Source organism: Petaurus breviceps, unplaced genomic scaffold, assembly GCF_028583685.1.
Source record: "Petaurus breviceps papuanus isolate PSGF00001 unplaced genomic scaffold, PetGlider_PUasm1.0 90925, whole genome shotgun sequence".
NCBI lineage: Eukaryota > Metazoa > Chordata > Mammalia > Diprotodontia > Petauridae > Petaurus > Petaurus breviceps.
In genome coordinates, this window is record NW_027187380.1 from 32,878,325 (window position 1) to 32,891,127 (window position 12,803).

The 12,803-nt window shown below is 37.2% G+C and overlaps 1 protein-coding gene across 1 annotated transcript in view; it reads right to left on the bottom strand.

Annotated features, from left to right (window-relative positions):
- Positions 1–1,889: 1,889 nt before the first annotated feature.
- The window catches only part of SEC14L1 (SEC14 like lipid binding 1), a 107,961-nt gene continuing 97,047 nt past the window's right edge, over positions 1,890–12,803 (bottom strand). The window contains exons 13-17 of the mRNA XM_069076749.1: positions 12,482–12,616; positions 6,475–6,726; positions 5,064–5,242; positions 4,414–4,515; positions 1,890–2,444 (exon numbers count right to left, since the gene is read on the bottom strand). Coding sequence (XP_068932850.1) covers positions 2,429–2,444; positions 4,414–4,515; positions 5,064–5,242; positions 6,475–6,726; positions 12,482–12,616 — 684 coding nt within the window. The 3' untranslated portion in view covers positions 1,890–2,428. The remainder of the gene's footprint in view (positions 2,445–4,413; positions 4,516–5,063; positions 5,243–6,474; positions 6,727–12,481; positions 12,617–12,803) is intronic.

Genomic DNA, 12,803 nt, shown 5'->3' on the forward strand with positions numbered 1-12,803 from the left:
AAACACAATTTCTTTGTTAACTGTACTCTGTTACTATTCCATTTGTATGCTTACTAAACACCTTGAGGGAGGGAAGATACAAAAGAAAATACATCACCAAGTACTTGAATAAGACTAGGCACTCCTAACATAATGTGAAAGAACTGTACAAGTCAATATCTCTCTAAGTCTGTCTCCTTCATAAAATGAAAAGGGGTGGGGAGGGGGAGTTAGATTAGACTAGATCATCTCTAAGGTCCTTTTAAAATGTGATATTCAAATAAAGAAAAGATATAAAGCAAAATGCAAGCTATGGGGGAAGTTCTGTATAGTGGCTTTTTCATTTTGTTTTACAGAATGTACTTCCTCCTTTCACTAAATGAGCTTAGTAATTTTTTTTTTTGCTTCTTGGAGGGCAATTGGGGTTGTGACTTGCCCAAGGTCACATGGCTAGTTTTTGTGTTAAGTGTCTGAGGCTGGATCTGAACCCAGGTCCTCCTGACTCCAGGGCCAGTGCTCTATTCATTGTGCCACCTAGCTGCCCCAAAGTAACTACTTGTGAATTTTTTTTTTTGCTTTTTTTGGAGGGCAATTGGGGTTGTAAAGCAATTTTTTTTAACATTAAATACACCACTTTAAAAAATTAATGATAAAGGATTTTTCTTTACTTGTTAACCAAAGTGAACAATTAAGTAATTTAAGTGAGCCAGATTATGTTCAGAATAGAGAATACCCAGGATGTTATTATGGACAAACCATTAACATGGTCACATGAGACCAACTTTAATGTACTGCCTTCTCTCTACCCTATCATCCTATCTAGATTTATTAAGTAAAATTTCCCTACCCTTTCCTAGGTCAAAAATTTTTCTGTGTGCTCCTGTTTTGGCAAAAACAAATGAACCTACTACTCAAGATGGGAGTGTGGGATTAGCTTCCTAATATTAGGATGTCATGGCTACTAGTTTGTTCACCTGCAACCACCTTTTTTTTTGCTTTATGGAGGGGGGAAGCAAAGCAATTGGGGTTAAGTGACTTGCCCAAGGTCACACAACTAGTCCGTGTTAAGTGTCTGAGGCCAGATTTGAACTCAGGTCCTCCTGACTCCAGGGCCGGTGCTCTATTCACTGTGCCACCTAGCTGTCCCTTGCAACAACTTTCCAACTGCAAACACAGCCATGTTGTAAGGGAAAAAAAAAAATCACCATCCACCTTTCATTTTCTCTCACTCCACCAACCCTCTCCTTCACATAGTATCAATTAAAGGTTAGTGCAGTTTAGGGATTTAATTTTCAGAAATACATAAGGAAGGAACTGAAAGCATATTTTGTAGGGTTCTCTCAGTTCATGCTGATGTTAAGGCACTTGCCATGAGGGGAAAGGGGTGGAGGGTACAGTGTGTGCAGTCACACAAACCCTACCACCAGTGAACATGTCGCATGCATAAGGTGAAGTAGAGAACTGAATCATAACATCCTATCCTGTAACTCCCATCACACAGCTCTACCAGACCCTCAACTAAATTAAAAATGAACCTTCTTGATACCCCATTTGCATCTTAGTCTTAGAAGCTTCTATCTGCCCCTTCTAAGAGAAGCTAAGGAGTTGCCTCCCAAGACAGTGGGATCCTGGTCACAATGGGTCAGGACTTCATACATTCTGATAAATGAAAGAAAAGAATCAGGACCAGTTTTGTTAAATATCAGTGGACCTAGGATTATTAATCTAAGGCATACTCTTAGTTTCTTCTTGAAACTACTAAAATGAAGTAGAACGTAAGTATTTTTTTATAACATCTAGAAGCGAGGACCAATTTTTTAAAACAACATTCAGCCTTTTCACTCATTTCCATTATCTAGGATTTCCAAACTCTAATTTAGGCAAGCTGAATCCAGTCAAGAAAGAAATACTTTTTTTTCTTTAAACAGTTCACATTTATTATTGATAACAATAAAAAAATCTTTTAAAGACTATCAGTATCTTATTACCAAGAGTGAGGTAATATGTTTATAATCATTTACAGAATTCAATATGTGAATAATGAATTCAGGAAGAAGGATAGGCTAAGATTCTAGTAATACTGGGGAGAAGCCAAAAGAATTATCAGTGCCAGAAAAAAGTGGAATGAGAGAAGTAATAGTATCACACGTTGGGGGGAAAAAGAGGCGAAATAGCAAAAATTATATAGGCAAATTGCTAACTGCATAATCAGGTTATGTTTGTCACATCAATTCTCTTAAAGGGAGAATTAATTCTTACTTTCCTCATGAATAAACCTGGTAAGCATTTGTGTAGTACTGGGCTTTGGGCTCTTAAAGACATATTAAATTCTCATGGAAAAAAAGACATGTCACTTTTGAGCCAACTTAAGATGGCTACAATTCAAATAGCTCTACAAACATCTCTGGGCTGATGTAGATTGTTGACTGAAGCACTTTCTTTGCAGCTGTCAGCAAAATCGCCATCTGAGACAAACATAAGAAGAGAAAGAAGAGAAGAGAGGACCATCTTCAGGTCCTTATAACTTGGAAAACAGGAAGCACTATCTGGAAGCAGCACAAATGCCACCAAATTAAATAACCCTTATCATGCTTTCTGAAAACAACATTCTGGTGCCAATGTTAAGCTCATCCTACGAAAGGCAACACAGCTAAGGTCTAGAAAGGCAGGCAATTAACCTAAAAGCCAAAGAACTCTTTCAGGGAATACACTAGCTTTAGAAGAACTTAATGAACTGGTGTGAGGAGGCTAGATTTTTTTCAGTCATCTGCTATTTGTTCCTCCCTCCCTCACCCCTTAGCCCAGGCACAACACACACACACACACACACGCACACACACACACACACACACACACGCGCGCGCGCGTGCACACATGCACACACACACACTCTTTACCAAAGCTCATTGGCCACAGAGATAGCCCAACTAATGCTTTAAGAAATTTCTTTTTAAAACAATTCAGTCCAGAACTGATATGCATATTAGGTACACACAAAATGGCCTTTTTAGGTTTTGGCACAATTTCTAAAAACAACACAAAAGCATGCTTTCAATATCTTCATTAATGAGGCTTCTCCAGTTTCACTTTAGGACACATTTTTAAGTCACCTGCTTTTCCTGTAACAGGATTACATTAAAGAAAAGGCAGGGTTGTTTTTGTTTGTTTTTTTGTCCTTGGGAATTTAAGGGAAAAATGTAAAAGGCAAACTAATTGCATGTTTTGATTTCCTTCTATATTCTTTTGTAATGTGAAGTAAGCTTCTGTTATAAAGAAAAAGGAAGATTCAGTTCTTGTGTACAAAGCAGGACTTCTACAAAAGCTGCTCTGTTCAATTAAAAGAAAATGCTGATGGTGGTAACAAAAAATTTAGGCTGGTGAGTCAGGAATGTCACAAAATACTACAAGAAGGAATGGCTGCTGGTGACATTCTAGTTTCCAAATGAAATCTCCTTTAGTTAATTTAGGTTCTGATGACATTGGTTTTAGTACATTTAAGCTTCAAGAATGCATTGTGGTATCAGGGATACAAGGAGAGAAGCTACAATAAGTTCAGGAGACAGTTTGGGCACTTAATGCCCAGACTTAGCTGAATCTCAGATACGAAGGACAATTCATAAGAGTGGGAGGAAAGCTCAAACTGAAAACAAATGTATTTTTTCTAGCAGAAAAATCCAATTGCCAATTTTGAGAGCTATGAAATTGCAGAGAAGGTCAAAGAAAGTGCAGTTTTACAAATCTAAGAGCTTTTTTTGAGTTAGGGCAGCCTCTTTTAAATTCCTTTCATTGAGTAAAACCTGAAGTCAGTCACAGCAGGGCTGGAAGCTCCCAATGGAGGTGTTTGTGAATTATTCCAGATTTAACAAGGGGCTTCGTAGAGGGAAAGATGTCCAGTAAGTTGTCATTTTACATGTAGAACATTTCAAAAGAATAGCGGAAAGAACACGAGAACAAAGATGGCATTTATGAGAGACAAGCTGGAAGGTTTCTGTTCCATATAAGAAGCAGCTCAGAACTGTCTAGTTTATGAAGGCTCTCACAGGAATTCATTTACTAATGCACCATGGTAGTTTGTTGGGAAAAACGATTTTTTGCATCAACACTTTTAAATGGTCTACTTCTTAATCAGTGTATACAAACTATTCCTTTCAAGAAAAGCCCTTGTGCTTTAGTTTGATTTTGTGCACACTGTATAGAAAATTTATGGCTACTGACTTTAAAGTTAGGTTTAGAATTAAAACTACCTATTCGAGTTAGTCTGAGGTTCAAAAATCCCTACATTTAAAATCTGAACCACTGTTTCTATCTATGAGGATCTGAAAGGGATTTGCACAAATGTCACTGCTGAGTATGCTGTAGTGCAGCTGGCTGTCACCGAGGAGGTCCTGCCATCTCATTTCATCTGTGCATTTTTCACTTGTGCTGCTGCACTACCTGGAAATCAGGGAACTGGAGTGAGACTGGTTGGAAGAGGTTGTGGCAGCACTTAGCTGGGAGAAACCACTGTGACTTGATTCCAGGCTGGTCATAGAACCTCTGAAATTGAATAAATGGGAAGAAAGAAATTTTAAGAGCTTCTTTTTGTGGTTCAGTAATAAAGAACTGTACATTAAACCCAAATCCTCCCTTTTCCCACTATCATCTCTCAAAAATCTAATTAAAAACTTATTTCTACAAAGCCTTCGCTGAGCAATCCCACATAATGCTGAAACACTTTTTAAAAAGTTAACTTTTGTATTGTTTGTTATCTTCTCACTTGCTAAACTTATAAACTCCATGAGGTCATGGTTCCTAATTTTTGTTTAAATTCTACCTCTAGCTTCCCTTCTGCCCTTCTGTTACTGCACTTGTGTATGTGCATGTGCATATACACATACATATAGAAACACAGTACCTATTATAGCTTTCTGTGCAGATACTAAAAATCCTTACATACATAAACACATAGCTACCTCTTACAGAGCCCTTAAGAAACAATGTAAAGTCATGTAGACAAACCAAGATTTGAAGAATTCCTATATGTAAATTTTTTCAGTGCAATACAACTCCCAACAACTGTTTGTGGTCACAAGAAGAGTCTATACCTGAAATCCTCAGAACCAATCACTTCTGTGTAGTACATCACTTTACATTTGTGGGAAGAAACCTGTAGTGATGCCAGCACATCATCCACTCGTGGTAAGCTGGTTGTGGCACAAGCTGGCATGCTGTGAAATTTCCACTGTAGAATATAAAAACCTGGCCATCTGGTCACATGTGAGCCCTAGAAACCAATGAATATGAAAACGATTTCTATAGAGAATCTTATCTTCCACGTCAGTTTTCTTTCTGAGGTCTGACAGAAGCAAAGCTGTTTTGTCTTTGAGTCTCATTCCACTGACCCATTTTGATTTCACTCGCACATTTAAAGCAGTTTTTGCCCTGACATACTTACCCAAGTATGTCCTAGGGCATTACAGGATTAAGGAATATGTGATAATTTAACTGTTGTATGCATGAACAATTTATAAAGCAAAATGCTGAAATCACTCTTCCTGTAAAATTGAAGGCATACTGAATATGGCATAGCACAGAAGGAATTCCACCAACTACCTATTGCTAAAGTGTAGCCTTAAAAAAAAAAAGCTTTGGGGTAGCTAGGTAACAAAGTGAACAGAGCACTGGCCCTGGAGTCAGGAGAATGAGTTCAAATGTGACCTCAGACACTTGACACACTTACTAGCTGTGTGACCTTGGCCAAGTCACATAACCCCAATTGCCTTGCTTTCCCCACTAAAAAAAAATAGCTTAGCTTTTGTGTCTAGAAAAAGGAAGATATGTTCATCCTTTGGGGGGGAAAACATGAAGGCAGCAAAACTATGGACTTATTATGAAAGAAAGTACTGGAAGAACTATGATTGTAATCAATAAAACTGACAAAAAAGTATCAATAATGCATTTTAAATGTATTGCTACATGTAATACTTATTCGGTTTTACTTTGGAATTATTTCTGTAAGGAGACAAAAGCTACTTTGGCTAAACATATTTTAGAGGAAGTCATTTGATATCCAGTTACAAATGTATACACAGTAATTTTTTATAAATACTTTTTAGCTTGTGAATGGGAGCCACATAGAACGAAAGATGATGACTGATACATATTGTGAAAATATTTCCTTGGAAATGGGCAAATATTATTGCTGTGGTTTTGTTTTCTAAAAAAACACTCAAATTCTTAGGGATATGGATGCATATGATAGACCTTTATACATTCTATTTCTACTAAATATGAAAATGGGCCTGTCAGTTTGACCATAGGTTCCAGTTTAACTCTCTAAAAGTCAACTCCCCTTTAATAATTTCTTTCCTTAAATATTAACACTGGAAATTCCCAGCTTCTACTAGAATAGGGAAAGGTAACTTCTGAGAACATACAGAAAGCTACACAAACTACTTTAGACTTATTTTCAGCACCACATGCCTGCACTGGAAAAGGCAACACAAATGGTTTTACCTGAACACTTTCTCCTTCTTTGCAAGTGAGTGGGGACTCCACCATACTATAGTCTCGTCCCAGCTGCCACATTTTGTCTATTAATTGCACATTATTTCCCACTGGAGAAGTAATGCTGTGAGCTCCCACAGAGTCCTTTTTAGGAGGTTGTGGTGATCTCTTGGAGTGATAGATGTTAAAAACAATGTCACCTTTGCACACATCAAAATCCCAAGTGATCACAGAAGAGGCATCCACAATTTGAATAAGAATCTGTGAAAAACAAAAATCAAATCAACAGGTATTAAGCACATAGTGTAAATTAAGTACAATTGCTGAGTATTTGGGAGTTAAAGCTTACAATATAGATGGCAATGTGGGATCATTTGATCTTGGGGTGGTAATTTAAACATTGGGGTTCCTGATATCAACTTAAAACTCTCTCCCTGGAGATGATTATTTTACTTAATCTATCTTCTTGCACAAAGTGTATGTTTTAGAGGTGGGGATTTAGTGCATTAGCTAAGGGGTAGGGGACTAAATAGGAAGAAAACCTTTTCTCTTCTCACTAAACTCCCCTCTCTCAAAAGACCCCCAATACCATCCAAAATTTAAACACAGAACATAACCCCATAATGACCCAAAATTCTAGGCATTTTTACCCATTGAAGAAAATGACCTGTGGAAGCATTAAATCTGGTCACACCTTAATATGAATATTTAAATCAGGTGACCTAGTTGAGAGTTCTCCATTTAAAGAATGGAAGTTTTTATTGGGGCAGGCAAGAAGGGAAGTAAGAGGAAGGATTTCTGAAAGACAAAGCCTAAGGAGGAAACTAGGCTGGTCCAAACAAACTTCAGAAACTTTGTGATTCTGAACAGGGCTGCTGCCAGTTTAAGGCTAAGATATTATAACTAACTTGGATGGTTTGCATATCTCAATTTCCCCCGGATTTAGCACTTTACATCCTGGTATCTTCCTATCCAATTACAACTTTTCCCTAGATGGGTGCAAGAGAGGAAGTCTAGGAGAAAAAGATAAAAGAAAAACATGCTCCCAAACCTCTCTCTTCCTTTTTATTATTTATTAACTGTGGCAGGAAAGAATTTCCCTTTTGTCCCAGGACCATAAGGATGCATTTTTCAAGATTTTTTCTGTACAGACAGAAAAAAATGGTACAAGACATTTAAATAGTTAAGTATCATATGAGAATTAAAGCTATTAAGGTCAAGGGACTTGAGGGAAGGGAAAGATCACTTTAGTATGGAATGATTAGAGAAAAGCTCATGTAAGTGTGTACTGAGTGAGGAGGCAAGTACTTGTTTCTAGAATGTTACTATAACAATTTGGTCACTGCTGTCTCACTAAACATACCTTCATCAATCAACTATGTACTTCCCTCTCCCAAAATGGTACTTTTTCCTGCACCCCCCTCCCCCAACCTATACTGTCTTTGAATGAGGTACTTGCCTCCTCACTCAATTTATTCTTTGTCTTCTAAATCTGGTTGTAAAACTTATAAAAACCGGTCACTTATATTACACTTGTTTGGAGAAAATGGCTGTTAGATCTACTTCTTCATCCATGGTCTGGTTCTCCCTTTGTATACACAAGTAATAAAAATGCCATAGCTAAGCCATAAAAATGCAGAATAGTGAGTTAATTCTTTGACAAAAGACAAAATTAAAAATGTTTATTAGACAGTCTTTAGTCTCAGCATGTGACTGACTGTCTTAAGCTTGTGGGACTAATTCTAAAAGTTGGAGAGGTGGTCAGGCTTTCCTACTCATTCCTCAACAGTTTGCAGCAGATGTTCTCTAAATTGATAATTATATGATAAATGTTATCAACAGACCACAAAGAGAGTAAAGAAAAACCTAGTTCACAGGTAATGGTTAAATGCTCTTCAGCAAAAGTCGTAAGTTAGAGTTGGCTAGACCTTGGACAAATGCAAGGAATGAGAATGCTGCCAAAATCCTCTCTAGGTGCTTCCAGAGGCCTGAGGAGTTTCTGGTCCTTTGTCAGTCTCTATCCATATTAACACAAGCACTAGTATCCATGTGAAGATTACAAAACAACTCTTCAGCAGCAATGTGATTTGAAGCAGGATATTTTTGCTCATGTTATAGGATCAGAGTTTTCTTGATGCAACTTTCTTCAGCCCCAGCCTCCCTGATGAAGCTTCCTGGATGAGGCATTAAAAAGTCCCAGCTGCCTGTAGTCTAGGCCTCTCACACTTGGTGGACTCTTGGCACATTAAGTTGTCAAACCCTAATGAATATATTGACTGTCTGTATTTCCTGGTGGAGATGAAGGGGACCACATCCAGAGAAGCTAAGTACCACTGCATCCTTGCTGAATATTCTTGCTGTGACAAGGGTAAAGTAAACCTCCACTGTTAAATGTTCAACGACTCTCAAGTGCCTTATTTCATCGCGAAATGGGGCCTAAACTAAGATATTGTTGGTATTAGAGCCACACTTGCCACAGCTCACATAGAGAATACTATTTGCTTCTAATATCACTTCTCATTAACATTACTTCTCAAGAACATTTGGGGGGTTAAGAGTGCTAACTGGAGTGGCTAGGTGCTGTAGTGAATAGAGCACTGGTCCTGGAGTCAGGAGGACCTGAGTCCAAATCTGGCCTCAGACACTTAACACATACTAGCTGTGTGACCTTGGGCAAGTCACTTAATCTGAACTGCCCTGCCTTCCCCTCTCCAAAAAAAAAAAATTGCTAACTGGCCACAACACCCTTGTGTGAGTTTATGGAACAATCTTTTCCAAATTCATGACTTGTCTCTTGTGGAAACTTGGCCTTCACATATACATATTCAAGTCTTCAGCACCCTCAGATACAGACTAAGTTTTCTGTTTGTTTATTTTACAAATATTACAAAGCAAAGTGGGGAAAAGAAAAAAACAACCTCCCTCCGCCAAACCAAATTATGAGCTTACGAAACTTTTAACAGGCAAGCAAAAAAAGAGTTAAAATAAACTATATTTAATACACATTTGTTTCATCTTAGAAATGTAGTGTCCCTTCCTTCTCCCCCTGCCCACAGAGGTCCCAAATGTAGTTTCAGTATACAATAAACAATAATGATAACAATACTAACAATGATGTACAATGGATGGAACCATCACTTAGCCTCAATTCTACAGATATAAATTCATGCAACAGTAACACATCAAACAACAAAGAAGGTCACAGAAGTCAAAATATGGCACTGGCTAATGAAAAAGGCCACCTAAGACATCAGCTGACCATTTTTTCTGGTAACATCTCTTTCTAACAACATCCATTATAGCACTTCTCTTGGCTGACAGTGTACTACAGCTTCCTCATAGGCTTTCCATTAAGTGTGGCCTTCAACTTTAATTCTTTGGAAACTTAACATGTAGCCACTGGACATCACTACAACTCAGATTTTTAACCTCTTTTTTTTGGCTGGAGGCAAGGTGAGAAGGAATGTGACAGACCCCTTTAGCAATCATGCAGTCAATGGACTGTTTTTCAAGATGTTTTTAAATGTATAAAATAAATCACATAAGATTACAAAGGATATCCATTTTATTGAAATAGTTATTAGAATTTAAAAACCAAGCTCACAGACTCTAAGTCAAGAACCCCCCCACTAGAAGAATATTTTTGTTTAAGATACTAATAGATCGACTTTGAGTTTTACATTCAACTACATTGACGATTTACATTCAACAAGAGTTTAGATAAGAGGAATTTTTCTACACTTAGTTTTCCTGTGATGACATCTGGGGACTTCGTAGGGTAATTTATAACACTTTGCACTGTTCTAGGATTTGACTCAGCACAATGTCATTTATGAATAGCTTGAGGACCAGACCATTTATAAGGAATCTCAGTTATACCTGGACTCTGAAATGGATATCATTCACGACAGAGACAAACACCTCTGGGAAGCAAACATCTCACTATTTTATACTTTACTTGATTATTAACAAGAGGACCAAACACATTCTTTCTGTTGTTACATCTTTCAAGGAATCTCAGTTTTAGGATTTTTGACATTTGCATGGAAATCACCTTATTTTATTTATATTGTTTATATTTTGTTTACTTATATATTTATCTATTAATAGTGGAAATAAGTTAGGCCATACACTGGTGAGCCCTAAGAGTGAGGCTAAGTAATTCAGATTTCATCACTGAAGACTAGTGACATGATCAAAAAAGGGAACAGGAATAATAATATGGCAGTGGTGTGATATGAAAAGAATCTACATAATGAATTATTTACTCACTAAAGAACTTATTATTTTAACAAAAAATAATTGTTCTTTCACACATGCAGGTTAAGTAAATCTTCTTTTATGGCTTCTGATTTGCTATTGTGCCACTTTGTTTTAAAGAGGAGCTATCTTTTGGGCAGATAGAAAGGTGGCCTTGTAGCATTGATATTTATCTTTGCTTAGTTATCACCTTAGAATTTCCTTAAGTAGCAGGTTCAATGAATCATAATAGATACATCCTTCTGGTGATGTGTTAATTGAATATTAAAACACAATCTTTCTTCAGGAAAATGTGCTTCCTTTTGGTCTACAGTGGGCCCCTTAACACCCACCATGCAGACGAGAACCTCTCCTTTTTATCTAAGTGGGCTATGTAGAGTCAACATGTGGTTAAGAATGACTATCAGTTTTTAAAGATCATAGGATAAATTAAGACTGGGGAGTTTGTTCAGTCATCAATGACTCCTGACTCATAAAACATTTGGAAGTCACTTAGATCTCATAGCATGGTAATTACTTTATAAGACACACAACCCTCCCACCACCAAGGCCAACCCCCAAATATAAAAAGGATAGAAATAAACTGCAAGGTGGAAATTCCATTTCAGTGGAATAAAGTAGAGAATGATTGGACAGAGATTACCTTACCCTCAAGACTTACTAAACAATTTTGATGTTGCCTTGTAGATATTTTGAGTAGGGCATGCTATTTTAGGCTGGGTCTACTTAAGTCAGTACTCTGATAGTTGAAGTATGATATTGAAACAAATAAGACACTCGTAGAGGTCAGCCAATGGTTAACAAAAAGGAGATTTACTTAACTATAATAGGGGAATGATATTCAATGAGGATATGCTAAGCACTGAGGAGACTACAAGTTGCTTCAGATAAGAAAAGCTATAAGTTGTTCATGGTGGCCTGCCAGCTAAAGATCAGATAGCTTGGAGATTCTTACTGCTGATTTGTACTCAGGAGACAAGAAAGTGATGTTAACAGCTTGAGTCTTTATTCCCCTGTGCCAATTAAGTCTCACAGATGGTTTCAATACTTTTAAGGAAAAAATAGCTTAACCTGAATAGAGTGAAGGTTAGAATATTGCTCCCACCTCACATACCTATTTTTTACCTGTTGTTCAATTCCATGACAACATAATTAAGCTACTGACATGCTGCAAAAATAGAATGTGCAGAGTACATCAGGAGAGATGCTAGCAATATGGGACAAGAGTTTGTCCTATACAGCATATATTTACACATACAATGTCAAAGGTATCACTGTCAAATTCAATGAAGGTAGCTAGGTCCCGAGCTTGAGAAAATGTCAGGGAATATGCATCTCCTGCTCCTAGCTTCATAAATCTTATGAGCTACACTAGGGGAAGCACAAACTTTCTATTCTAATAACAAGGAGAGGTGTGTTTTTCTTCTTCCCTCCCACTTTTATTCTCCTGAATATATTTCTCATGTGGATTAATAATGTCAGTGAGGAAATGGAGTTTAATGTTTTCTAAAATGTTTTTTTAGTCAATACTGCAGAATATATCTATCTTGTCCTTCAAGGAATAACCTTGGTAACAGCATTAATTTTTTAATTGCTATCAAGAAGCTTCTCAGTTAAATCTTCCAAACTAACTGCTCTCATTAGGTCAATATACTAATGAAAAATTTTTCTCTTTTCCTCCTGCAGCTTAATTAACATTAGTTAATTAAGATTTATTTTTAGGTGGCATGTGCAAAGAAGGGGGTTTAGTCAGTACCTCATGTGGTGCTCCTTTGAAAACACTTGCAGATTGGTAGATGGTTTCAGTCCAGAGTTTTAGATCTTCATTTTCCAGCTCCTCTGCAGTCCTATACAGAGATTTGGGAACTAGTCCACCCTCTGGCACTTCACACTAGAAAATGTAAATAAACCAAGTGAAGCTGTACAAACACATACTCATCTTCTGAAAACCAAACATACTGGCAAACATCACACTCCGATATATTTTACTCCTATGAAATGATTAGAAAAAAGGAAAATATAAGCTTTGAAGCAAAATATTCTCTGGAATTAAGCAAAATATTCTGCAAACTACTTAA